Source organism: Nerophis lumbriciformis, linkage group LG08 (assembly GCF_033978685.3).
Source record: "Nerophis lumbriciformis linkage group LG08, RoL_Nlum_v2.1, whole genome shotgun sequence".
NCBI classification, from domain to species: Eukaryota; Metazoa; Chordata; class Actinopteri; order Syngnathiformes; family Syngnathidae; genus Nerophis; species Nerophis lumbriciformis.
Window position 1 is genome coordinate 32,454,256 of NC_084555.2, and position 27,871 is coordinate 32,482,126.

The window sequence follows — 27,871 nt, forward strand, 5'->3', positions numbered from 1 at the left end:
AAGAAATGAAGGTAAAAAGAGAAGGAGGAAGGGAGTGGCAAATGTTAGCTTCCTGTCTTCCGCAGGTGAGCGAGTGAGTCATTGCTGGTGTCGTCACACTCCACAGCTCTTTGTCGCGATCAAACTTCTCTTCTGAGTCCTTCACTCTTCAAAGTCGGAACAATTAGGACGATTCAAGAGCGACTTTGTTTCCCTTTTTGCTTTATAAATGAGAAAGTAAAGCCACATCTGTGTTCACCTACGCGGACTGGACTCTCCGGAAGACATTTTTTCCTAGCTAATTATTGACCTTATCTTTCCTTACAGGCGTCGATCTGATTTTAAACCTTTCGAGAGGACTTTTAGTGGCCATTTAATTATGGCTCCACTACCGCCGTGGTTGCTGCTGCTGCTAGTTGGATTTTTGGGGTGCGTCTCCAGCCAGGAGATCGGTGAGAAGTGTTTGGGGGAATTTAAAAAAGGTCGGGAAGATTTTGTTCTGGATGCCGATGAGTCTGTAAACGACGGGGCCACTTTCATTTCGTCCCCCAAACTGGAGCGCGCGAAGGACTGTGTGGTGGCCTGCTGCAAGGAGCCCAAGTGCAATGTGGCCTTTATGCAAGGAGATGCTAAGGAGGGCTCCATCAACTCATGCTTTCTCTTCGACTGCCTCTACAAGAAGAAATATGCATGTCGCTTCGTCAGGAAGAAGGGCTACTTCAACTTCATCCAGGACTCAGTCTATGAAAGCTACCTGGAGGTGGATCTCCCACCAAGTAAGAAATATGCTGTGTTCATCTTATGAATATACTTTGTTATTGCACCTTTTCAAGCTATTGCCATTTTGTGAGGAACTGAAGTATGACATTATATGTGTGACATATATCATCCATCCATCCATCCATTTACTACCGCTTGTCCCTGACATATATCATTCAACATCAATATGAAGCTCATCCATCCATCTTCTTCCGCTTATCCGAGGTCGGGTCGCGGGGGCAGCAGCCTAAGCAGGGAAGCCCAGACTTCCCTCTCGCCAGCCACTTCGTCCAGCTCTTCAAGCGTTCCCAGGCCAGCCGGGAGTCTTCCCAACATGTCCTCGGTCTTCCCCGTGGCCTCCTACTGGTCGGACGTGCCCTAAACACCTCCTTAGGGGGGTGGCATCCTGACCAGATGCCCGAACCACCTCATCTGGCTCCTCTCGATGTGGAGGAGCAGCGGCTTTACTTTGAGCTCCTCCCTGATGGCAGAGCTTCTCACCCTATCTCCAAGGGAGAGCCCCGCCACCCGACGGAGGAAACTCATTTCGGCCGCTTGTATCCGTGATCTTGTCCTTTCGGTCATAACCCAAATCTCATGACCATAGGCAATATGAAGCCAGTGCTCCTTATTTTATTGATTTTACATTCGTCTTCATTAGGGCCTTTTAACTGGCGGCCTGGGATTGACACCATACCAGACCCAAAGTGTAGTTCAAAACTTGGCAGGCAAAAATATTTGCAGCAAATTCCTAAAAACACAAAAGTGCTCTTGTTGTATAGAGGATCTTGGACCACTGAAAACACATTGGCAGATCGTTGCATTGACATTTTAACCTTGCTAGCAAACAAAACACTGGGGTCCAAACTTGTGATTTACACAACTGAGGCTCTCCTTAAGGCACCCCTTTAAGGCCCATTCTACACTAAGCCTGCTAAGGTTATCCAGGGTAAATCAGACCTAACCTTATCCTTGTCCACACACACGCACACACACAATGGTCGTTTTTGACCCTCTCACCCCCTCCGTCAGGCGGCGTAACGCGACCTAATAAGTCACCTCCAGTGTTGCTTTGTGGGCAAGTTCTTAAATTTAACTTATCTGAACAATATCCAGTGTTGCGTACATGGCGGACAATAAATGCTTTGCCAGTCCAAAAGCATTCGACGTTTTCCGTAGTCTTCACTTGGCGGCCAGGTAATACAAAGCACACACTATGTTTTTTATCACATCCACGGTAGCTCACATTCTCGTTGACTCTCCTTCGACAAATAGACAAAGTTTTTCGGTAAGTAGAATCACAGCTGAGCTGGACATTGAAAAGTTCTCTTGCCGTCTGAGAAGTGTTGTGACCGAAATAGCTGCAATCGCTTTCTCTTAAGGTAATTCATGTGTAATTTGCACAAGCGTCTGTACATGTAGAAGAATGAGAAACACGAGCATGTCTGGATGACTCGCCTCCATATTTCCAGTGGTTAGGTCCGAGTTACGAAACCACTTTATTATGAAGCTGGCTGTGGCGCGTTCTTTCTGGCGTCACTTCCTCTCCGAACTCAGTTTGGAAACGATCAATGAGTCCATACAAAGCTAAGTGCCGGAGATTCAAGAAATACACGGCGCACTTACCCGTGTAAACATTTGTCCGAGGAGGGGGACCTTAAACGATGGTTTAGTGTGGCTGAAACGCGGCTTAGGCTAAATAATTATCGTTTAAGGGGTTATCCGGCTTAGTGTAGACATAGCCTAAGTCCTCTCGTTTTTGGAAGTTACAATTGTTTTTCCTAATGTGATTTACAGGGAATCTGGAAAGTATTCACACCTCTTCACTTTTTCCACATTTTGTTATGTTACAGCCTTATTACAAAATGCATTAATTTTTGTCCTCAAAAGTCTACAGACGATACACCATAATGACAATGTGAAATTTATTTTTTGTAAATTTTGGTACGGTATTTCAAAATAAAAAAAAATAAAAATTATATGTACATAAGTATTCAGAGCCTTTGCTCAATACTTTGTTGATGCACCTTTATCAGCAATTACAGCCTCAAGTCTTTTTGAATATGATACCATAAGCTTGGCACACTTATCTTTGGGCAGTTTCACCCATTTCTCTTTGCAGCACCTCTCAAGCTCCATCAGGTTAGATGGAAAACATTGGTTTTCACCCAGGATTTCGCTGTACATTGCTGCATCCATCTTAGTCTAGTCAGGGAGGTGACCAAAGTCACTCTGTCAGAAATACAGTATACCTCTGTGGAGAGAGGAGAACCTTCCAAAATGACTACCATCTCTGCAGCAATCCACCGACCTGGCCTGTTTGGTGTGGTGGCCAGACCGAAGCGATTTCTTGGTAAAAAGTTAGCCAAAATGCACCTCAAACCTCAACATTCTATGGTCTGATGAGACAAAGATTGAACTGAAGCATGGTGGTGACAGCATCATGCTGTGGGGGTGTTTTTAAGCAGCAGGAACTTGGACACTAGTCAAGATAGAGAGAAAGATGAATGCAGCAATGTACAGAGACATCCTGGATGAAAACCAACGCTTCCCATCCAACCTGATGCTTGTGGCATTGTATTCAAAAAGACTTGAGGCTGTAATATCTGTCAAAGGTGCATCAAGAAAATATTTTTAGTCCTTTAAACATTGTCATTGTGTCTGATATATCTAATAGAATATACCTGTAACGCTAGCTAAATCAAATGTCTACTCTAGAGAATGCTGGTTCTCCTGAATATACAATTGTGAAGGGAGAAATTAGGCTCACCGGTCTTTAGCTTTCTGGAAATGTGGCCTCCAAAACAATTTTGTCTAGTAAACTTGGTGGAAGGCAGTATTGACAACGCAGTGAATATTTCCTAAATGTTTTAAACCACACATTGGTTTCTTTGGAGTCATACTACTGTAAGCTAGCAAAACTTCAAAATGTTTGGAAAAGGGCTTACAAAACCCACTGGCCGGACTGGTAAAATCATGGCATAATAACTTTAAAATAAAGACAACTTCAGATTATTTTCTTTGTCTCACTTTGGCCAAAAATAGTAAGTACATTCTGAAAATGTACATACTATGAATAATCCTCTTGGCAAAACACACGTAAATTGAAAACTCTGAGGAAAAAATTGGTGCAGTTTCAAAAACAACATGAAGAACACCATGAACTAAGACTTTGTCTCAGTGTTTTGACAAAGCCATTAAACTTTAAGCACTTCCTGTTTAGCATTCTAACGTTGAAAGTTTATTAAAAATGTTTGGAAAAGCAACCGATTGTTTCCACAAACCGCCGCATAGGTGAAATCCGCATACTGCCACAACACATTCATTTATTATCATTCAAATATTACAATTATAATTAAACATGGTGTCAGTTATCAAAACGACACCATAGCTTTGTGATGTAGCTTTTGTGAACAGAGCCTGCCGGGACTTAAGACCTCGTTTAATTTCTTCCACCTTCTGTAGCCTTTGTTCCTTGTCCATAATCTTGTCTTTGTCATAGTGCCTTCTTAGATTATATTCTTTCATTACAGCCACACTTTCCCCACACAAAAGACACACATTTGCCTTTTACCTATGTGAACATGTACTCTGCCTCCCACCTGGCTTGAAACTCCCTGTTCTCACCGCCCTCCTTCCGTTTAGCCATTATTGGGGAAGGGGGTTGCTGAAAGTTGACATCTGCCCTGAATGCTGATGAATAATGGAGCCGAGGCCCACTTGCGGCGCTGCAGTGAGTTCGCGGGCTACCGCTGCATTGTGAAGAATGGAGTATTGGTGCGTGCAAAACAGCAGCAGACGGATGTGGCCTGCGGGCCGGTTCTAATACTAATCAAATATTATCCCGGGGGCAATAGTTAATTCATTCAAGGGCCGGATCTGGCCTTGACTTTGACACCTAAGCGCTAGCCTGTCTATGAGTTTATCAAAGTGCGATTATCAATCTTGGTTTTACGATCATTTTAATTTAAAGGGGACATATTATGCAAAACCAACTTTTCGTACCTATTTGTAACTTTTTTTGTTTTTTTAGAATCTGCATAAGTCCCGAAAATGTGAAATTAAACCGGGGAGGCCTGGTGGATAAATTTGCATTAAAAATGGTCTCCCTTCATAGTTCCTCAAAATGAGCCTTTTGAAATGTTCACCATTTGTAAGGGACAAGCGGTAGAAAATGGATGGATGGGTGATGTCAGCGTGTATCTCCACATATAGTAGAGATATACCAGAAGATCTTTGCGCAAGTCCGCCATTGTAGTCCATCGCTGTTATCAATATTATCCTTATTTTTCTTTATTCTCTTGTTGTGTGGCAGACTGGCTCTAATACAAAGTAGCGTATAATTGTAATTTATATCGGTCAGTAGACACCATTTGGAAGCTCTATAAACTACAAAATGGCTGACAGGGAGAAGACGCAGTCGAGGTGGAGGCACATAAATAAAACCGCCCACAAAACAGCGCAACCTAAAGAAATGATCAGAAAGTGTCTTGAGGACGGTCTGTAAAACATAATCTATGCAAAATGTTGATAAAAAAATCACCATTATACGTTATGTACACCACAAGAAAATGTTTTACATGTCGGGAAAAAATCATAATATGACCCCTTTTAAAATAGTAATACTAATTGTGGGGGAATTTATTGCGGTTTATCATTACTATTATTTATCTTTACATCACAAACTACTGAATGAGAGACAAAATTAGTTTGGGGCATTTCTACTACTCTCCTTAACACTCAAAATAGAACTGTGACCTCTGTTCTGCTTACAAATCTCATCAGTGGACAGACCGCTATAGATCCACTGTGTTAACTATGATTATATAATGTAGGTTTTTTTCTTAAACATTCCAGCTGGGGATGGCTTTCAATGACTGCTAATAGTGTGTCATCTTTCTGGGGGGTGGATGGATCGCCAGACAGACAGTCTCAGATAGACTTTATTAATCCTGTGAGGAAGATCCAGGATAAAGATGAAAACAATCATTAAGCACCTCAATTTAGTATTGTTTATTTTCACCTCATCCCTTTCCATTGTGTTCCACTCGCCTGTTTGCGCTAAGGATATGTGAGTCCACATAACTTGGGCAGAAACCTTAACTTAGGCTTGTTCACACACGCCAAACCCCTATGGGCCCTGGTGTCGTGTTGAGTTTCTCATCTACCACAACGTCACTTGGCTTGTGGTGTATATTATGTGCTTGTAAGAGGATTCGCCTCTCAAATAACTGCAGCTGTAGTGTTTGTGTCACATTAACTGTTACCATGATGTCTCCCTCCAGAGGAAGCCGATCGTCCACCTGTGGCCAACGGAGGCCAAGACCGAGTGGTCCAACCTCAGGACAGCGTGACCCTGAGCGGCTTGGAGAGCAAAGATGACGAGAAAATTGCCTCATTTCTCTGGAAAATGCTCAATGAGTATCCTTACGCCATAATTGAGGTACGTCCACGTAAAGCCTGAATTGATCTAAGCATAAGACATTATTTGTTTCTCTTTAGAATGTCTCAAAAACAAGTTGTGATCTAGAGATTTATGGAGGCAAAATGTTTTGGAACCAACTCTCTCTCCCACAATCACTAGTTAATGCAGCCTTCAAGGTTAGGAAAGTTGACGATCAGAGGACTTATGATGCAAATTTTAAGATATTGAATCAATGTAGCAGCATCAAACAACTTTTCCAGCAGGTGAGAAATGTGATACAATTTTTATTGTAATCCACCACTTATTAATTTACTAGGGATGTAACGGTACTGTAAATACAGCGGTATCGTGTCAAAATTCTCACAATAATGTCGTAACTTGTGACGGTATCAAATGACAACTTGGGCAGTGTAGTTTTTTTCGATTTTCTGTCAAATTGTGATTTGCGATTTTTAGATTTTATTAATTTAAATGCACTAAATTGCTTGAATGATGAGTGAAGGATGTCATGTTACTGTTAGACTGTCCATCAGTATATTTTTTTCTCAAGTTGCCACACGATAAAACAATATAGAAAAATCTACTTTCATAAATATTTGGGTTTACGTATATAATGCCCATGTTTGCTTACATCGTCCTTGGCTGCGTGTCGTAGCCTCATCGTCGTCCACGCATTTTGAAATAAGGCCATGTCCACACGAACACGGATACTTACTAAATGCAAATGCGTGTGGACAAGAAGCGTTTAGGCCTCTTGTCCACACACAAATGCATACTTTTGTCCCTAAAAACACAACACTTTTGCAAAAGCTGGCCAAAGTGTCGAGTTCCAAAACACTTCGCTCAGCGTATGCATGGACACGGCACAAACGGAGGCTTGTACTCCTCTAATGACGTCATGGTTGTTCGCTGTCATTTCCAAACCTCAACAACACTGCATTACTGGCTTCAATCACACTGTAAAATGACTTACTGTACGTTTGAACGTAAACATGCTTCTATTTTCATTCTACATTGACAAAAAAGACTCATCAAAATGGGCTTTGCGACTGTCCCACCAGTCACATTGACAGTCAGCTGTTTTGGATACGATTTCTGTCGGACCTTCACCTGATGGGACAACTTTGACAAGCAACAGATCATGAAGTTAATTTATATGTGTTTGTTCCATTTGTGTAGATGGAGCAGTAGCGACCGTGCACGCTCACGATAAAAAAAAAAAGATGTATCCTTCCTCCTTGTTAATGTTAAAGATAATGTACACTTCATTGCACATGTAACTCTATATTGATCATTAAATGCCACAAGAGTTTTGCAGCAACTTTAAGCACTTAAAAATGCTAAAAGAGTTCCTTGGCTCGTTAGTGCGTGCTGATTTTAGAAATAATGTACACTTCGCTGCACGTTTTAATTTTCCTGAGGGAACTCTCCTGAAGGAATCAATAAAGTACTATCTCTCTATCTATGTACGGTAGTATATATCACCATGTTGCTGGGTAGACATGTTATAATTTTGGGTTTCAGCAGCACAGGTGTGCATGCGTGCTCTAAAAAACGATTTATTAAGTTCCCAAGAATCTGTGTAAGTGCAGGCTGGTTTTAAAGATAATGTACCGTATTTTTCGGACTATAAGTCACAGTTTTTTTCATAGTTTGGCCGGGGGTGCGACTTATACTCAGGAGCGATTTATGTGTAAAATTATTAACACATTACCGTAAAATATCAAATAATATTATTTAGCTCATTCACGTAAGAGACTAGACGTATAAGATTTCATGGGATTTAGCGATTAGGAGTGACAGATTGTTTGGTAAACGTATAGCATGTTCTATATGTTATAGTTATTTGAATGCCTCTTACCATAATATGTTACATTAACATACCAGGCACGTTCTCAGTTGGTTATTTATGTGTCATATAACGTACACTGATTCAGCCTGTTGTTCACTATTCTTTATTTATTTTAAATTGCCTTTCAAATGTCTATTCTTGGTGTTGGGTTTTATCAAATAAATTTCCCCAAAAAATGTGACTTATACTCCAGTGCGACTTATGTTTTTTTTCCTTCTTTATTATGCATTTTCGGCCGGTGCGACTTGTACTCCAGAGCGACTTATACTCCGGAGCGACTTATACTCCGAAAAATACGGTACACGTAATTGTATGTCTAGTATATCTAAATAAACATACCGGTAATAGAGGTGTAATGCCACCTAAGTCAGCTGTGGCTGCTTTTCCAGGCTTCTGATTAGACAAAATGTGCATGGCAGCAGGTGTATGCGTTTGTGTGTAGAATAGACAGTTTTGAAACTACACTTGTGTCTATTGAATCGTTTTAACCCTAAATATGCATTTTTGAAACTCTTCGTGTTCGTTTGGACATGGCCTAAGTTGAAAAGCCTAGTACTGGAAAAGTTTCTTCAGCCATTTTACGCTGTCACCCTAAAAATGTTTCCAGATAATGTGCGGTAATACACCGCAAGTGGTGTTTATTAGCACACTGACTCCATCGGCTGCAGTGCAAAGTGAGTCTGATGGATAAAAAACTGGCAATTTGCAATGACTGCAAAAAGTTGGTTATGCGAGGAGAATCCAAGACATCTTCCTTTAATAAAAGCAATTTGATCTCCTACCTATTCAAGAATCATAAGGAGATACACAATTAATACAAGCAGAAGATGGATAAAAAGCAAACATCGAAAAAAAGTAGTACCACACAGTTGTCGCTTAAAGACTCCGTCGAAAAAAAGCAAAGATAAAACAAAAACCACCCCAAGGCGAAAGCCCACGTTGTGGTCAGGGACAACGCATGCAGTATGGCAAAAGCTACGATGGCTAGTCTGCCCTGCATGGCGCACACTTTGCAGCTTGCAGTGAACAGAGGTACCCTGTCTCAAAGCAGCATTTCAGAAGCTCTGGCTGACTGCTAGGCCACTTCAAGCACTCCCCACTAGCTTGCAGCACATTTGTGTTACTCATACACATATGTTAGAGCAGGGCAGATTGAGCCCAGTTTATAATTTCCTGTTATACAGTATGCCAGGCAGTCTTGCACTAAATGAGGACTGTTATTGTTTACTTTATTACTCTAGTATACTCTGGACTGAAGCTGTGTGCCTTCATTGATTTTGTAGCTGTTGCTTTGAGGCATGTTTAAAAAATAATAATAATAATGCACTTTGTGAAAGTCAAAGTATAGTACTTCCCATAGTTGTTGTGGGTATCAGGATTATCTCAGGGAGAGCATGTCCCAAATTCCAAGCTGCTGTTTTGAGGCATGTTAAAAAAAAAAAAGCACTTTGTGACTTCAATAATAAATATGGCAGTGCCATGTTGTTCTCTTATTTTGGAAAACCATGTTACATTGTTTAATGCATCCAGCGGGGCATCACAACGAAATTAGGCATAATAATGTGTTAATTACACTACTGTATATATCGGTATCGGTTGATATCGGAATTGGTAATTAAGAGCTGGACAATATCGGATATCGGCAAAAAAGACATTATCGGACATCTCTAGTTAGTACTATGCGCTACTTTATATTAGAAATGGCAACAGTGAAGGATGAATGCCCCACAACAAGAGGATAGAGAAAAAGGAGCTTATTAACTCCGGCATGGACTACAATGGCGGATGCGCGCACATTTTCGGGACTTATGCAGATCCCAAATACACATCAGCAAGTACCAATACGTAAGAAAAGCTGTGATTGCATGATATTGCGAAACAAAATGCCACATAATGTCCCCAATCGGTGCCAATTTGAAGTTTTTATACCTACACCGTAATAATACCCGTATGTGGAAGCACAGTATGTCTGACTACGGTAGCCATAATGCTCTGCGTTCCATCAAGTGGTGCGGCATCGTAGCTTACCAAAGTCATACTAAAAGATTTTGACAGATTTTTGAGCTCCATGCGTAATATTCAATATTCTCAATGAAACATCAAACTTAAGGTCCTGCTTGCTTACGGGTACTGCCAATGAGCGTCATTTATTGAACAGGCGTCAGTCAAACAGCAGCCCACGCGTATCTCTTTTGTATGACTGCAATTTACTGGTCATTAAGGGTGTAACGGTTTTGTAGATACCGCGGTATTTCGGTTTGAAAGTCTTCACAATAATATCGGATGGTATCAAACCAAAACTTGGTGTGTAGTTTTTTTTTTTTTATTGTCGGCCAGGTCTAATAATACACTATATCTCCCAGAATACTCTGCGCACTGCCGGGCCCAAGCTGGGGGCGTGGAATGCCTTAAGCAAGAAGTGAAGTGTGTTTGTGGGTTTGTTTGTTGTTGTTTTTTTGTTTTTTTTGGACGTTTCTTAAAAAATATTATAGAAAATTATCCATAACACTTGAAGGTATGTTGCTAACAAACAGAAAAACAAACTCTGGTAAAAACATAACCTCTTTGGCGAAACGTGCTACTTTTGTCTCGAAAGCGACCCAGAAACAGAGGGTGACGACGGGTGCACAGACGTAATCACCCCAAAAATGTTCAATTTGAGGAAACTGAAAAACTACTTGATAAATCCTCAATCCATCCATCCATCCTTGTTCCACCGCTTGTCTCTCTGGATGTCGCGCGGGGGCTGGAGATTGTCCCAAGGCAGCTTATACCCTAGACATGTCGCCTTCTCATCATCCAAAAAAGATATTTGAAGCCAAACATAAGTTTGTGAGGTATTTACGTTATTAAAAGTGAAATTGTTTGTTAATTTTTCTGAGAAACAACATATCCCAGACTGATATAAAAATGTTCACTGTTCTGGACACTGCTTGTCAGAAAGTAAAAGTTGAAACCGTAACATCCCGACTGGTCACACTTATCATTATCATCAAAATTGCTTCAAGGTCGGAAGCACAACCAGAATTAATACGTACATTCGGCACACCGGGTTATAAGGCGCACTTTAAATTTTTGAGAAAATCAAAAGATTTTAAGTGCGCCTTAAACTCCAAAAAATACAGTACTTAAAACGCTGGATGTTCCTCCACCATTACCTGCAATTGAAAATACCCATTAATAAATATAATTGGAATATTTGAGCATTGTTATTGTTTAATTATAGTACCTGGGTTTATCCTTAACGTGCCTGCTCTTTCATTTTACACACTAGGGCATTTTTTGTTTTGGACCATACTATAATACCATACCATTGCTTTAATATCGTAAAAATATCCTAATGTTAGATTTTGATATCGTTACATCCATATAATTCACTGATATTGAAAAAAAATGTTTTTTCTTTTTAAAGTTGGAAAAAAAGTTGGAAAAAGGTGTCCTCTTATATTCGGTATTGTCTTATATATGGGTCAATATACCTGTTGAATTATCTGACACTCATATACTATACATCCTGATGTTAACAAAGCCTTGTTTTTCCACATAGAAAACCGTCTTTGATGACCAGATCATCGTGTCTAATCTGACATCTGGGATTTACAAATTCCAGTTGACTGTCACGGACACCATTGGTCAGTCCGACTCAACCAATGTCACCGTTCTGGTTCTTACACCTGAGCAGTCTGAACGTAAGTGTTTGGATTCAGGTCATGAATTTGTTTCTTCACATGCTCAATATTGAAGACATGGGCACTACTAGAGTAGATGTTTTAGTGATTATATCATCACCATATCTATCATGCCTGGTCTAACCTCTGTTTCTGTTCCGCCTGGGGTTTAAACCCATGGGTCTGCTGAATGAAAGTGGATAGCTAAAAGCCAGACCTGTCAAGTCAATGTCCAGTAAGCACCTAAGATGTTAGGTAGTGAGGTTTACCAAACTACACACTGACACAGCCACAACTGGCTGGCCTCCGTTACACTTGCATACCTAGAATATCTCCCAGTACGACTATGCCTTTATGATTCAAAGGAGTGACTCAACAATCCACAGCCTCATCAGGCCTTCCACTACAAAGCTATGTGAAAATAGTTTTTGTCGACTATATAAAAAAATGTACTGCGGTGAACCAACATAACTGGACTTTGGTAATCACCAAAAATAATTCCCGGGCGCGGCCACCGCTGCTGCCCACTGCTCCCTTCACCTCCCGAGGGGTGATCAAGGGTGATGGGTCAAATGGAGAGAATAATTTTGCCACACCTAGTGTGTGTGTGACAATCATTGGTACTTTAACTTTAACTTGAACTTTAACTAAACCTTTTTACTACAAAGTTGTTTGTTGATGTGTCTCTGGACCCCCTTCAGAGAGGCCTGTTTATGTTTCATGTTGAGACAGTGCCCTTATGCTCCTTTCATTTCCTAAGGGCATTTTACATACCTACATTTTTTTTGTATGTGTTCACGTGTCTGTTTGCTCTGCTCAGCATTTCCCTATTTACAAGCCACCTTGAATGGTTCTAAACTCCTTTTTAGGCTCTCTTTGTCAAGCCTTTGTCTTTTCCTGATCTGAAACTTGTCAAGACATGCTGAATTCATTCCAGAGCTGAATAATTGAACCGTACATCGATAAGAATATATCAATTACAATTACACTTTAAAACAAATCTTCATTGTTTTGGAATACTACATACAGGCTCATGCAAATCTACATGTTTGTTTTGAGACTTCTCTGGAAAAACAGAAATGACTAGGAGGTGTTCTCCCACTCCCCCACCCCCGACTCAACGAAACCCGTCAGTCTGGTTTCAGCCGATAAGTTACGTAAACGAGAACACTCCTATCACCCTCCTGCTTCATATCAATAAAAAGTAATTGGCAGGCTTTAAAGTTTATCAATTGGTGTTACTTTTTTAATTCTTTTATTCAATGTGCTGGCGGCTTGAGTGCACTTTGTAGGACAATAAGTGAACTCAGCACTTCAGTTGAATTATCCATTAACAGCTTGTTTGGAATGTGGAATACTGTATGTTTATGTAGAAACAAAGGTTAAACTAAGAACAGTGAGGTTTCATTCAAGTGACTGTTGTAGGTGACAAAACAGACACATTCATCTCAGAGAGGGATTTAAACTTCAAAGCATCTTGAAAACGAACTAAATGTGATGAATTGGGATGGTTTAAGTTGGAAAAAATAATTGTGAATGGGTTTGTGAGGAGACTCATACCATAGTCTGCTGACTACTTAATTAACACATTTAAAAAAACAGAACTATTTCAAGCCAAACAAAGATTGTCGTTACCTTGGTTCTCTGAGGAATTGGAGCGGATACCGTAACTAAAAGTATAAATATATAAAGGCTAAAGAAACAAAGTGACAACACAGCTCAGGATGGCAACAGCATATTACTTAATGGATGCAACACATAAAGCTTAGGGTAATAGTAAAGTAATATAGAATTATATAGATAAGTTATCAGGCAAAGAATTACAAAAAAGTAGGCCTTTGGAGAGTATACTTCCGTAACCTCAAACAATCAAAACATCTCACGGAATAGTAAATGACAGCCTTGAGGTGGCAAACATTTTTAATGCACATTCTATTCAGTCAGTTGATGAATTAGCAATTAGCATTTTTAACTTTTCACCCATCTTTGAACAGTAGTCAAGAAGTCCATACAGAACAGTCAGTGTTGCATCTGTCTCATGTGAATGGATTTAAGTATAATAATAATTTTGTACCACCTGGGATTCATTGATTAATTAGTGTACATTTTCATCAGCCTTGAAGTCAGCTATTGTGACGGCAATTTTTGTGACGCCGTATCCTCCCTGCTGTTTCTAAACTGATTGAAAAAGTTGTAGTGCAGCAACTGAAGCAGCATTTTGATTAGGAAAACATTTCAAACAAACTACTCCTATAGAAACAGCCTGCATCTATTTTTTGAGACCATTAAGGAAAGGTTTGATAAGAGAGGGACGGTATTGGCGGTTATTTAGGTAAAGCTTTTGATACAGTTAATCACTCTGTTCTCTTCAACAACTTAACTTGTTTTAAACTTTCATCCAAAACAGTAAATGGCTGCATTGTTATCTGGTTAGTCGCTCTCAATGCATGGAATTAAAAACAAATTGTCCTATCTGTGTAGTGTGCAGTAGTGTGGCCATACCAGCAAGCTCAGTCCTCAAACCCTTTTTATTTTGTGCACACATTGATGATCTCCCTGCAGTTTGCAATGAGGTAGAAACAATAATGTATGCTGATGACACAATACTGTTCACAATAGGAAAACATTTAGATAAAGTTGCAACCAGATTATCCATGGCTATGTACTGAGTATCAGAGTGGCTTAAATAATTATATATAACATTGAATACAGGAAAAACGGTAGCCATATGCAGTGGCACCTCAACTTACAAGCTCAATTTACTCCACGACCCAGCGTGTCACTCAAAACACTCGTATCTCAAATCAGCTCTGCTCATTGAAACAAATTTACATCAATTTAGTCCATGCTTGACCCCTACCAAAACACCAACATTTTAACATGTAACATACCTTTTAAAAATAAATATTGTTTCAAAAACAATACAATACCATGTACTACAAACTACCACAGTAGTTTTATGAAATAGCGTAATAATATTGTTCCTGGTGAACTGGATTTTTGTCGGGCTGCTTCTCTGTTGTGTAACATTAGAAACTATTTTAGTTGGTTATGTTGGACACGGACGTCTGTGGCTATGTGCCAAGAGTAATTCTCAAATGTTCAATGTGTAGAGTCAGGACGAGACAGAACTAGCTGAAACACTGCATCAGAGGCTTCTAATGCCATATGGCCTAAAATGTCATCAAAATTTGGATTAAGGTTGTCCGAGTTATATGATTTAGATTTAATGTTTTTCTTCTTTTTTTTCCTTTCATCATTGCTTAAATTTGCTGCTTCATTTTCTTTTCACTTCTGTCCCTAATTGAAAATGGTAAGTTGTCTGTCTATCTGTGTTGGCCCTGTGATGAGGTGGCGACTTGTCCAGGGTGTATCCCGTCTTCCGCCCGAATGCAGCTGAGATAGGCTCCAGCACCCCCCGCGACCCTGAAAGGGACAAGAGATAGAAAATGGATGGATGGAAGTTTTAAACAAATACGTGAAGGAGTTGAACAAAAAAAATCTCTGCTTCTTTCTGCTTCTTTTCGGGCGTTAAATTGTGTAAATGTGATGTTTCTCAATGGAACACACATTATCATTAATCAGTGAGTTAGTAATGTTAATGTTTACAATACTCGCATCAGTCTTTTATGACCATAGCCATCGACAAAGAACCTTAACATTAAAGGGGGAAAAAGGCTATTCAAAATTAAACTAGTGCTGTCATTAATGTGTAAAATGAAGTTTGGTGCTGGTTATCGTAAAACGTAAAAATTGGTGTTTACCACAGGACTGAAATCTACCGTGTCACATCTGCATGTAATTTAGTAATACAAATGATTTTTTCCAGTTTTTTTAAAATGTATTTATTTTTTTAATTCTCTTCAAACAAAGTGACGGTCGCCAAGTCTAGCAGAGTGGGTATGTGTGTGGTGTATTAGCAAGCAGAGTTGCAATGCATACTGCCAGTGCCACCTATACCGCCGGTACCAATAAATGAATTTATGGTAAACACTGTTAATTAAAAAAAAAAAAGGATCACTTTAATAACGTGCTGAGGGAAATTAGTGCCTGCTAGGCAACTTGCTTGAAATGAACACTACTTTTTTGTGCGTATTCTTCTTCTTTCATTGTTATTGACATAGCTCTGTTACTGAGCAGTCAGGGCAGAAATATGTATTATTTTCCTATGTTGCAATTATTATTTCTGGTTTTGTGGTTGTCCTCACATTTTCCAAACCCAGACCTGGCAATTCATAAAACACTGTTTGAGGATTTCACTCTTGTTTACTTACTGCTCATTTAATGTGTTTGTTGTTCGTTTTGTAGGAACTTTACAGTAGATTAGCAAGTACAGAATTAGCAATACATTTAGACAACAAATCTGGATTTATACATCTATAACCTAGATTTTGTAAAAATGTGGGGCAATTGTGAGACAACTGTTGAGTTGTTGATGTGTTTTGTCCTTTAGTAGATAGATGGATAGATTTGATAGATTTTAGTATTAAATGTTAACTGGATGTGATTTTGATCTAATGCAGTCTGTGTTCCAATTACATTTTACTATTAATCTACAATATGGCCCATTCATGTGGAGAAACCAGACACAACAGAATACTGCATCTGTGTGTATGGCATAGAGTTAAAGCACTTCTTTGTAAGATCACGTACGATCAGCACAGTATGTCATGTCAAACACAGACAAACCACAACACCCTGTATGGCCTTCATTGTTAAACACATATCCTGTTTTGACATGTCTCGAAACACATAATTACTTTTAGCATTTGTCTACTCTTAAAGGTGGACAAAAAAATACAGTATGAATGATGGTAATAGCTATTGTTTAAAAAGAAAAAAGAGGAGAAATATACCAGGTCTAGTTTCAAGTGTGAGACAATAACCTTTGTTACTGCTCAATAAATCATACAATTTGTTATATGGTGTACATCTAATCTGAATTTCCAGGATACATTATTTGAGAAGTTAGGTAGCAGAATAGTTTGTACATGAAAAAAAAAAGAAGGATATACTTTTCATGCTATCGTTTTTATGTTTTATAAAATTCAAAATTGTTCCAAACAATTATTTTTTACTAACTTTACCCATACTTCCTTTAGATCATTGCATGGTTCCAAAGAAGATTGGACCATGTCGTGGTGCTTTCCCTCGATGGCACTACAATGCAGCTTCGGAAAGGTGCGAGGAATTTGTGTTTGGGGGCTGCAGGGAGAACCTGAATAACTATTTGTCCAAGGACGAGTGCACCAATGCCTGCTATGGCACAGGTATGTCCGTTTCTTTTTCATTCCTGCAATGTGAGGATTGTTGGGATGAATAAATTTTTTTTAAATTAAATGTGAATTTACATTTTCAATAACAGAGTTTACATTTCAAATGATCCTGCTTGCATATGTTTGCATATATTGCAAAGATGCTGGATACAAAATGTAAAAAACCTGCTCATTGTCGTTCTTCAGTAAAGGATGCATTTGACTACAGTCATCCCTCGCCACATCGCACTTCAAATATTGCACTTTCATTATTGTGGATTTTACTTTTTTTTTTTTTTTTAGCATATTCTACAACAGTTTTGCCCTAAATTATGCATTTACAAGCATTAAAATTGTTAAATGAACTAAAAAATAAATAAATAAAAAAAATACAGTATTATTGGCCAATAGATGAGACCAAACCAACCAGATCTTGCTTTTCAATATTGTGGCCACTAATTGGCCCAACCATTGGCAGTATAACTATATTGGATTTAAAGAGTGTAAATGTGACTAAAGGGTGTTATTAAATGTCTAAATGGCTCTCATAATGTTGAAAAATGTATTTAGAAGGTGGTAAACCGTTTTTTTTATGCTTTAGCTACGAAAATATTTGATTTAAACTTAATGATTCCTACTTGGCTAATTTTTCGCCGTCATGTCTAGAACCAATTAACAGTGATAAATGAGGGATGGAGATGGAGTCCCCAAAACAAAAGTTGTTCAGCAGACTCACTCTTTCAATTGAGTCTGTCCAAGTGGTGATGCCGTACAACATCTACTGCAATTTGGGTTGCGACAGTAATGACACTGAGTGACATCACAACCAATTCATCCATCCATTTTTTCTACCGCTTGTATCCCGCTTTCCGCCCGAATGCAGCTGGGATAGGCTCCAGCACCCCCCGCGACAACCAATCTGTGATAACATAATAATAATAATGATTCACATGCAGACCACCCAACACTAAACTAAAACGATTGGAAATTATGACTTGACCGATCGTGCAGGAATAAAACACAATGACAAATGCAAAGAGGATGTCTAGGTACATTTATCATAAAGCACCACAAAAAAGAGTGTCTGGTTTAGCAGGAACAAAATCTCCTCACTAAGTTGCATCTATACAACATATTGTGTGTACTGTTCTGTAAATTCAATAGATCTGCGCTTAATTGATGTGTAATTAATTTGTTGTCATTTTTTTATCCTCAGAAAAAAAGGGTACCGGTAGAGGGTTACCAGTTCCAGATCGGCGTGGTATGTATTTATTGGACTTTCTCACTGTTTTTGCTTTAGCAGTACAACATTGGTAATAAAGAATCTTTGAAGTTTGATATTCTATTCAGTAATATGTTAATCTTATCCCTTGTTTTTTGTGTTTCATGGCAGAAAAGTGTGGCGTTGCCTGCACCCCGGAGCAGTTCACCTGTGCAAATGGCTGCTGTTTGGAGCCAGGCTTGGAGTGTGACTCAACCCCTCAATGTAGCGACGGCTCAGATGAACAGAAATGTGAAGACTGTAAGAATATTTTTTTAATTGATGCTCATTCAATGTTTCTGTAAAATGCATTCTCTGGTGAACTAATATTACGGTAACTGTGTCTTATCAGTGGACAACAAATTTCAGATTTTGCTGAAGATACCAGTGGATGAGCAAAAAGGTCAATTTAATTTTTTTCTTCTTCTTTGCTTTTATTAGTACAATATACTCATTACAATTTAATCTTAATTTCTTGTTGTCAACAGTGCGCTGCACTGAGCCTCCCCACACAGGCAGCTGCAGAGACACTCTAACTAAGTGGTACTACAACCCCCTACGGCAGGACTGTTACCGCTTTAACTACGGTGGTTGCAAGGGAAATGAAAACCGTTTTGACTCCAAGGAGGCCTGTGTGAAGGTCTGCAGAGGGGTGACAGGTAGGTTCTCACTGACATTATTATTAGGGGATCTATTCAATCACATCCATGTAACATTTACATTTTATCAGTCCTTTTCAATTCAATTGTATTTATATGGCCCCAAATCAAAACAGAAGTTATGTCAAGGCACTTTACACATGGAGCGGGTCTAGAACCACTAACCACATGCATTAAAGGGAACTAACTGAACCCTACATGACCAAGCACAAGGAACAACTCCCCTTAGGGAAGAAACCTTTGACAGAACCTAGGTCCTGTAGGGCAGTGGTGTCCAAACTACAGCCCGCGGGCCAAGTGCGGCCCGTCTGCATCTTCAGTGCGGCCCGTGAGATGTCACAAGTTGAACGAGAAGAATTGCCCGCGGCGTGTTTTGGTCTGTTTCTATATATTCTGGGTCTCTGATCGCTGCAATTTTGCCACCCTATCGCTGTCGTTTTAGAAGGATTTATGATTTATGACCATGAGTTGTCATTGTAAGTGCACAGAGCATTAACTTTTATGACCCAATCTAAGTAACTTTTCCCACTCACGGTACAAATTAACTCTAACAAAGAAAGTCAACACACGGTCGGTCGTACATAACACACCTGCTCATTCAACGTTTTAGACATTATAAAACAGATCCAAGCCCATCCATCCATTTTCGCGGGGGGGCTGGAGCATATCCCAGCTGCATTCGGGCGGAGATCCAAGTCCAATACATAATTTTAAAATTACACCCATAAAAATCCACTAAAATGCATGATGGGTGATATACAAAACATTCCCTCCACACTTCCCCATGTTTGACGCATTTTAGCCCCCTGATATTTCTGCTTGATTAAAAAACTTTGAGTTCGTCATGAAAGTAAACAAGGTCGTAGGCGAACATTCACATACTCTTAATATTTAATCTTTTATCGTTCATACTTCAAATTGCAGTGCCGTCATGGTCTGATCTCGGGGGTAATTAAAGTTGAAGTAGTTGTGGTAGTTGAAGTAATGTGTTGTTCAGTTTGCTATAACTTGCTGATTTTGTTTCTGATATTTTAAATCGTATATTCTTTATTATTATACAAATGATTATTGTTACATAACAATCAATGCTCTACTGTGTGGTGATAAAAAAACATCGTAATGTGTGTATTTCTGTACTCGTGTCTGTGTGTGCGCGCGTGCATCCACATTAGGGCTGGGCGATATGGCCTTTTTTAAATATCGCGATATTTTGAGGCCATATCGCGATACACGATATATATCTCGATATTTTGCCTTAGCCTTGAATGAATACTTGATGCATATAATCACAGCAGTATGATGATTCTATGTGTCTACATTAAAACATTCTTCTTCATACTGCATTAACATATGCTACTTTTAAACTTTCATGCAGAGAAGGAAATCACAACTAAAAAAATCACTATTTTTTTCATACGGTGTTGATCTGGAAATGTTTGTCTCGGCATTTTGATGGTGTGGACGTGTGGCACCAAACGGAGATATTGACGTGCGCAGTAAGCCCTCTTCCTTGTCTAGCGGGTGACATTTCAAATGATGCTACATATTAGCAGTGTAGCCGAGTGTCCTGGGTTCGCCTATACAGTGTACTTATCTAATAAAATAATAAACGGGAGACATTAGAGCAGGTTCGGTAGCCACCGCTTCTTTAATGTCAACATCACACACACACACCTCCTTCCACAACCACACACACTCTACGTCACAGCCCTACAGCAACAACTCTGGAGGGACAAAACTCCTCCTCCTTACCGAACACACTCCGGTAACTTGGGACACCCTGAACTGTTTGTTACAGCAGTAATGCTACTTTTTATAGCAACGCTTTTGCCCCACACTTGACAAATTACGGTTGTCTGTTCCACATATTCCCACTAAAAGCCAAACCACCGCCAGACGATGGACCCCCTGCTGTTTTTCTTGGGAATTAATTATTCCTTCATTTGTTACCAGATTCGCACCTTCTTTCTCTTGTATTAGCGCTCGCACCACTCCGCTAGCATCACAGCTAACGTTAGCCATGCCGCTACCTCTCTGCTCGGGGAGGACGTATACGTATGTGACGTATGACCTGACAGTATGTTACGTGTGTAAGAAGGTGCGCTTGTCTGTCTGTGAGAAGGAAAGAGTGAGTGGAGCCTGAAGTGTAATGCCCGCAGCTAAAAGCAACTGCGTGAGAACGTATGCTCGATATCACGATATAGTCATTTTCTATATCGCACAGAGACAAACCCGCGATATATCGCGTATATCGATATATCGCCCAGCCCTAATCCACATATTAGTGATTACATCGGAAAATATGGCTTTATCGCAGGTTGTACTGTATTTTTACATGTTTGACAAACTTCCCTCTTCAATTTTGTATGAAGAAAAATATGCAGACTAAAAGCATTGCGATCGCCGATTTACATGTAAAAACAGCGGTGTAAACTTGATCAGAGATTACTCTGAGACAGCACACAGTTGGAATAAATAATAATGAACAAACAACTGGTTGGTGTAGTGATTTTGATATCAAATTTATTTAAAATATTTTAAATTACATTAAACATATGTTTAACATCTATATTAGTACACTAACTTCAGAACTGTATAAATATATATTGTATTTAACTTAGTGTAACTGAACGTGGCGCACGTCAACAGTAAAATCATAGCCGCCACACCTTAAAAATAAGTTTTTTTTTATTATGTGAAAACAAATTAAATTAATATAATGCATTGTAGCCTAAAGAAGAAGTCAAAAGTGCGACACGGGCATATTTTATAACATTTATGCCGGCCCAATTCCAACAGGTTTTGCCTCACATCCAAACACTTTTGTCTCTGTGCTTCCCCGGACAAAAAAACAACACTTCCTCATTCTCCTCCAAGCTGCTTCCAAGCACAAACGGTGTGTTTGAGATCATGGGAAAAGTAAACATCAAAACAAAACCACACAAACATAAAACATTACCACCAGCAGGTTGTGACAGTATGAATGAATAGATTTAGCACTATTGACAAGTGATGCACCAAAACTCGACTGATCACCGAAAACAGCGTTGCTAAAAACGGATGTTGTGACGTAAACAAGACGCACATCATTGTCTGGAGTGTAGTCAGCATGTCTGCGATGTGGATATAATTTTTGATATATCCCAAATATACCCGAGGACAGGGATCTACAAAATGTGCAAATATTAAGAGTACAGTGGCGGCTTTTAAGGAGAAAAAGTCCAACTGGAGCTGTAGCGTGTGTTGTCATGCTCTCTGCAGCTGGCTTTTCGTCGAGGGACAGAAGAAGAGTTCTAAACACGAGTACATTTTATAATAACACCAGAAAAGATGCTAGATTTGCTGCAAGTAATTTTTAATAAAGAAACGTTTCCTAAAAGTTAGGGCTTGACGATTATGGCAAAAATAGTAATCACGATTATTTTGATTGATATTGTAATCGCCATTAATGACACAATTACTCATGTTTTGAAATTAATGAATATTTATTGTCCAACCAAAACTCAACCCAAGTAATTAAAAAAAAAACGGATAGAAATTAGAATAAAAATAACCAACAACAAGTAAAATAATGGTAATAACAATATATTTAAATAACAATAGCAATATAAAAAATTATAAATTTCAGTTTTTCCGTTTTAGTTCCTGAGTTGCAATCACGAAAAAATGTTTTTGAAAGATTTAAACTATTATCACCAAGACGTTATTGCTCGCTACGACCTCATTTCATTTGACATTCACACGGATATAGAGAAGAAAAGATTGGTGGTACATCACATCTTTAAATCTCGAGGGGTCCACAAATTAAACATCAATCCGTAAAAGACAAAGTATCGCTAAGTAACGTATTTGATTGACCTATAGTGCCATGCTGCTATCAGTGTGACGCTAAAGAATAAATAAAGCACTTTGCTTACCTGCACAATATATATACACCTGTGTATTAGGGATGGAATGGTAAACGATATAATGATAAACCGTGATAAAATGCCGTTTAAATTTTTAATTACCGAAAAACCGTCATTTAATAATGCATTTTAGGTAACACGGCTTATTTCCTGTTAAACTGAATCGCCGCAGCACATGCACACTTGAGCCGTTTGGCTCGAGTAAAAATGTTCCCTCTGAGTAAACGGAGCCGATGGCTTCGTTTCAATTCATTTCAATCTCTTCTAATTCCGTGGAGTCTCTGTGTGCGATTAAGAGCGCAATGCTGTTGGAGGAGAAAAATATTTGATGTTGCAGTTTCATTTTGAACGTGCATCTAGCGTCCGTCCATCAGCTGCTCGAACTGAGAGTTACCATGCAGCAGACGATGTGTCGGGAACGTTGCCACAACTTGTTTATAAAGTCTTTAGTTTGTTTACGGGGATAGTCACTCGTTCTTTAATTTACCGGCTAACTTTATCAGTGCTCCATTAACATCAATACTAGCTAAAATGTTTTGTCATCTCATCAAATTGAACGTAGGCTGAGTTGTCATTGAGACACAAAGATTGTACAAAACCCAAAACCAGAGAAATTGGGAGGTTGTGTAAATCGTAAATAAAAACAGAATACAACAATGTGCAAATTATTTTCAACCTATATTCAATTGAATAGACTGTAAAGACAAGATACTTAACGTTCGAAATGGAAAACTTTTGTTATTTTTTGCAAATATTAGCTCATTTGGAATTTGATGCCTGCAACATGTTTCAAAAAAGCTGGCACAAGTGACAAAAAAATACTGAGAAAAGTAAGGGAATGCTCATCAAACACTTATTTGGAACATTTCACAGGTGAACAGGCTAATTGGGAACAGGTGGGTGCCACGATTGGGTATAAAAGCAGCTTCTGTGAAATGCTCAGTCATTCACAAACAAGGATGGGGCGAAGGTCACTACTTTGTGAACAAATGCGTGAGTAAATTGTTGAACAGTTTAAGAACAACATTTCTCAACTATTGCAAGGAATTTAGAGATTTCACCATCTACGGTCCGTAATATTATCAAAAGGTTAAAAAAATCTGGAGAAATCACTGCACGTAAGCGATTATATTACAGACCTTTGATCCATCAGGTGGTACTACATCAAAAAGCGACATCAGTGTGTAAATCACCACATGATATCACCACATGGGCTCAGGAACACTTCAGAAAACCACTGTCAATAACTACAGTTCGTCGCTACATCTATAAGTGCAAGTTAAAACTTTACTATGCAAAGCCATTTATCAACAACACCCAGAAACGCCGCCGGCTTCACTGGGCCCGAGCTCATCTAAGATGAACTGATGCAAAATGGAAAAGTGTTCTATGGTCTGAGGAGCAAGAGGAAAAGAACCATCCGGATTGTTCTAGGCGCAAAGTTCAAAAGCCAGCATCTGTGATGGTATGGGGGTATATTAGTGCCCAAGGCATGGGTAACTTACACATATGTTAAGGCACTATTAATGCTGAAAGGTACATACAGGTTTTGGAGCAACATATGTTGCCATCCAAGCAACGTTATCATGGACGCCCCTGCTTATTTCAGCAAGACAATTCCAAGCCACATGTTACAACAGCGTGGCTTCATAGTAAAAGAGTGCGCGTACTAGACTGGCCTGACTGTAGTCCAGACCTGTCTCCCATTGAAAATGTGTGGCGCAATATGAAGCGTTAAATACCACAACGAAGACCGGACTGTTGAACAACTTGAGCTGTACATCAAGCAAGAAAGGGAATGAATTCCACCTGAAAAGCGTCACAAATTGGTCTCCTCAGTTCCCAAACGTTTACTGAGTGTTGTTAAAAGGAAAGGCCTTATAACACAGGGGTAAAAATGCCCCTGTGCCAACTTTTTTTGCACTGTGTTGCTGCCATTAAATTCTAAGTTAATGATTATTTGCAAAACAAAAATGTAGTTTCTCAGTTCGAACATTAAATGTCTTGTCTTTGCAGTCTATTCAAGTGAATATAAGTTGAAAATGATTTGCAAATCATTATATTCTGTTTTTATTTACTAAATACACAACGTGCCAACTTCACTGGTGTTGGGTTTTGTATATAAGATGTGAGAGGTATCACTCCAGTTTATTTTTGTTGGCCAAACTGTTGGACTGAAGTACATGGTTGCTGGAGAAGAATAAATCTTGTTGATTTGACTTTATCTTAATTAGCCAAACTGCTTTGTGTTTTATACTGATATCAAAAAGTAAACATCATGTTTTTGTTTAAATTACTTGTGTTTTTTCATTCCACAAAGTAATTACTTTAATAACCATTAATGTGGCATAGCATTTTGGTAATGTTCTATGGTGTATGATTAATACCTATGCAAACTCTCATTGTATCTGTCCTGATACATCATGTACATGTGCACACATTAGTACATTCAAATGTATGTACATAACTTAAAGAATACCTCTCTCTATGAAAATGTAAAAATAGAGATAAAGGCATCATGTAATAAAAAAGCTGACACGCTGATACTATTAATAAACACAAAAACACAAATATTTATCTTTAAATATATAGATAACGTTTATCTAGAGCATTTTTATTAGATATTACAAATTACATGATGGCGCCAACACTGTTTTACCAAACATAATGAATAACCATGATTAATAATCGTTATTTTAATATTGATTAAAAAAAATAATCTTAATTATTATTTTGCCCATAATTGTGCAGTCCTATGTGTAAGACTAGACCTCATGTATGAACACTATTTTTATCTACAGTATATGGACAAAAAGTGCTGTTATGTCTTATGTCCATAAGGTGCCATCATTCGAAATGTTCACATCAATTATTATTTATTTATAGTATTATTTTGTGCCTGCCATATTACTTTGTTTATAATGATTGTGTTGCTGTCATATGCACATTCAACTTTCTACTTGAAGCATGTGTATACATTTTGATTGTTAGTGGTTTTTTTTTAAATAAAACGTAATTAAAGGATTTCAGTATATATGTATATATGTATATATATATATATATATATATATATATATATATATATATATATGTGTGCGTATATATATATATATATATATATATATATATATATATGTATTTATATATATATATGTGTATGTATGTATATGTGTATATGTATATATATATATATATATATATATATATGTATGTATATATATATATATATATATATATGTGTACATGTATATACGTGTGTGTATATATATATATATATATATATATATTTTTTTTTTTATTTTTTATTTTTTTTTTTAATTTTAAACAATGTATTTATTTATCTGGCCTTCTCATGTCCCCTGAGGTGGACATAAATATGACAACAAACTCTCAGTAAGATGTAGCACAATAACAGCCCAAGCAATCCTACATTAGGCCAGTATTCTCCCATCAATATGTGTACCGGTACTATTAGACCAGTCCAAGTAAGGTAGTAAGTTACAGTACATTCACCTCTGCTTTGCATGCGATTTTAGTTGGTTTAGTTTTAGCTTGACTTCTCCTGACTTCCTCCTACTTTACTAAACAAATTAAGGCATTTGCATCAGGTCAGGCCATAACTTAATGTGTATGTTTTTGTCAGCCATGAAATAAATGAAACAATGTTCTTTGACCTGTTTCCAGTGCGTCTGATCTCAAAAAATTATTGTTTTTTTTTTCATTAGAAAAGGATGTGTTTGCCAGAAGGCAGGAGTTTGAACGCAGAGCTGCTGGAAGTCAGACAAGTATGTAACTATTCTTGTAACTGAAAGTCTTATTACACATCAGGCAGATTTTCTTCAACGCTGATAAATGTCGGTATTTGTGCAGGTGTCATTGCAATAGCTGCTATCCTGGGTTTAGCTATTCTCATCCTGTTGGGCATCCTGTTGTACTGCTTCATGAAAGGAAAGAAGAAGTCCTCGCAGCACCACCGCGTGCCAGTCAACAACGCTCCACTCACCTCCATAGAAGACCGGGAGCGTCTGGTCTACAACAGTACAACCAAGCCCATCTGACCCCATCAGCCGTGACCTTTGATCCCCTGTCTGTGCGATAAGTGACACCATCGGCCAGAGCTGTGTCATTTACTCAATGAACTCTGATTTATGAGAGAGACAGCAATGTTCACGTTCACCACCCGAGTGGAACTGTTTTAATGGTGTATATAACATTTTTTTGTTTGTTTTTAAGGACGCATACGCAGGAGGCAGTGTAGTGGTTTTTTTTAAATTGTTTATTAAATTTTTCTTAAGATCATTTTAATACAGTATGTCATTTTAACAGCTTGTTGTCCTACGGTTTCTACTTAGATTACCAAGGACCTCAAGTTATTTTATGTACTAGATTACCTCTATATATTGTACCTAATTCACACTTGATCCGTGATATGGTCTGTTACTTCAAAGTAAACCTATAGATGACTAAAACTGGATTTTTTGAGTTTTATGTAAATGCCCCATTAATTTACAGACATGTTCTGATGGTCAGATATGCTATCCTCTACATGTGTGTTACTCCATTGGATATTCTGAAAAATATAGGGGTAATCCATAATCTTTTTCTTATTATGGCTTGTAGAAGGAATGTTGTTTGGTGTTAAAATATGTTTTCATAATAAACTGATAATGCATTGCAAAATAAAGCTAACTTGTCAGAGAATTACCTCGATTATGTGTTTGCCAGTGTTTCTTTGTTGGACTTATATTATTTGTTAGTAATTGTCTTTGTCACCTACAACAAAGCTAAAATGCAGATATTTTTGTTCAGAGAGTATAGCATATATTGGGTTGCTTCTAACTTCTAGCATATTAAATTCACAAAATGTATTACTTTTTCTGCAAGCAGCCCTCAGTAGAGCAAGTTTGGACACACAACCCTCCACAATAAAATGTTTATTTCATTGTTCTGCAATGCTAAAACACTTGATTCCATGCTTTAAAAAGCCACTCGTACATGTTTAAACGACATGCATTTACACTCTACAGTCCACCCACTAAGCATGACTTTATATTCACAGCAGGTGGCGATATTGTTTTTCTTGTAAAAAAAAAAACACAAAGAAA

At 38.4% G+C, this 27,871-nt stretch overlaps 1 protein-coding gene across 1 annotated transcript; it reads left to right on the plus strand.

Annotated features, from left to right (window-relative positions):
- spint1a (serine peptidase inhibitor, Kunitz type 1 a) lies at positions 1-27,476 on the plus strand. The gene is made up of 10 exons (XM_061968690.2): positions 1-755; positions 6,024-6,181; positions 11,563-11,704; positions 16,786-16,953; positions 18,155-18,199; positions 18,332-18,460; positions 18,552-18,602; positions 18,688-18,858; positions 26,492-26,551; positions 26,637-27,476. The coding sequence occupies exons 1-10, from the start codon at positions 359-361 to the stop codon at positions 26,822-26,824; spliced, it is 1,509 nt and encodes a 502-aa protein (XP_061824674.1). The 5' UTR covers positions 1-358; the 3' UTR covers positions 26,825-27,476.
- Positions 27,477-27,871: the final 395 nt, after the last annotated feature.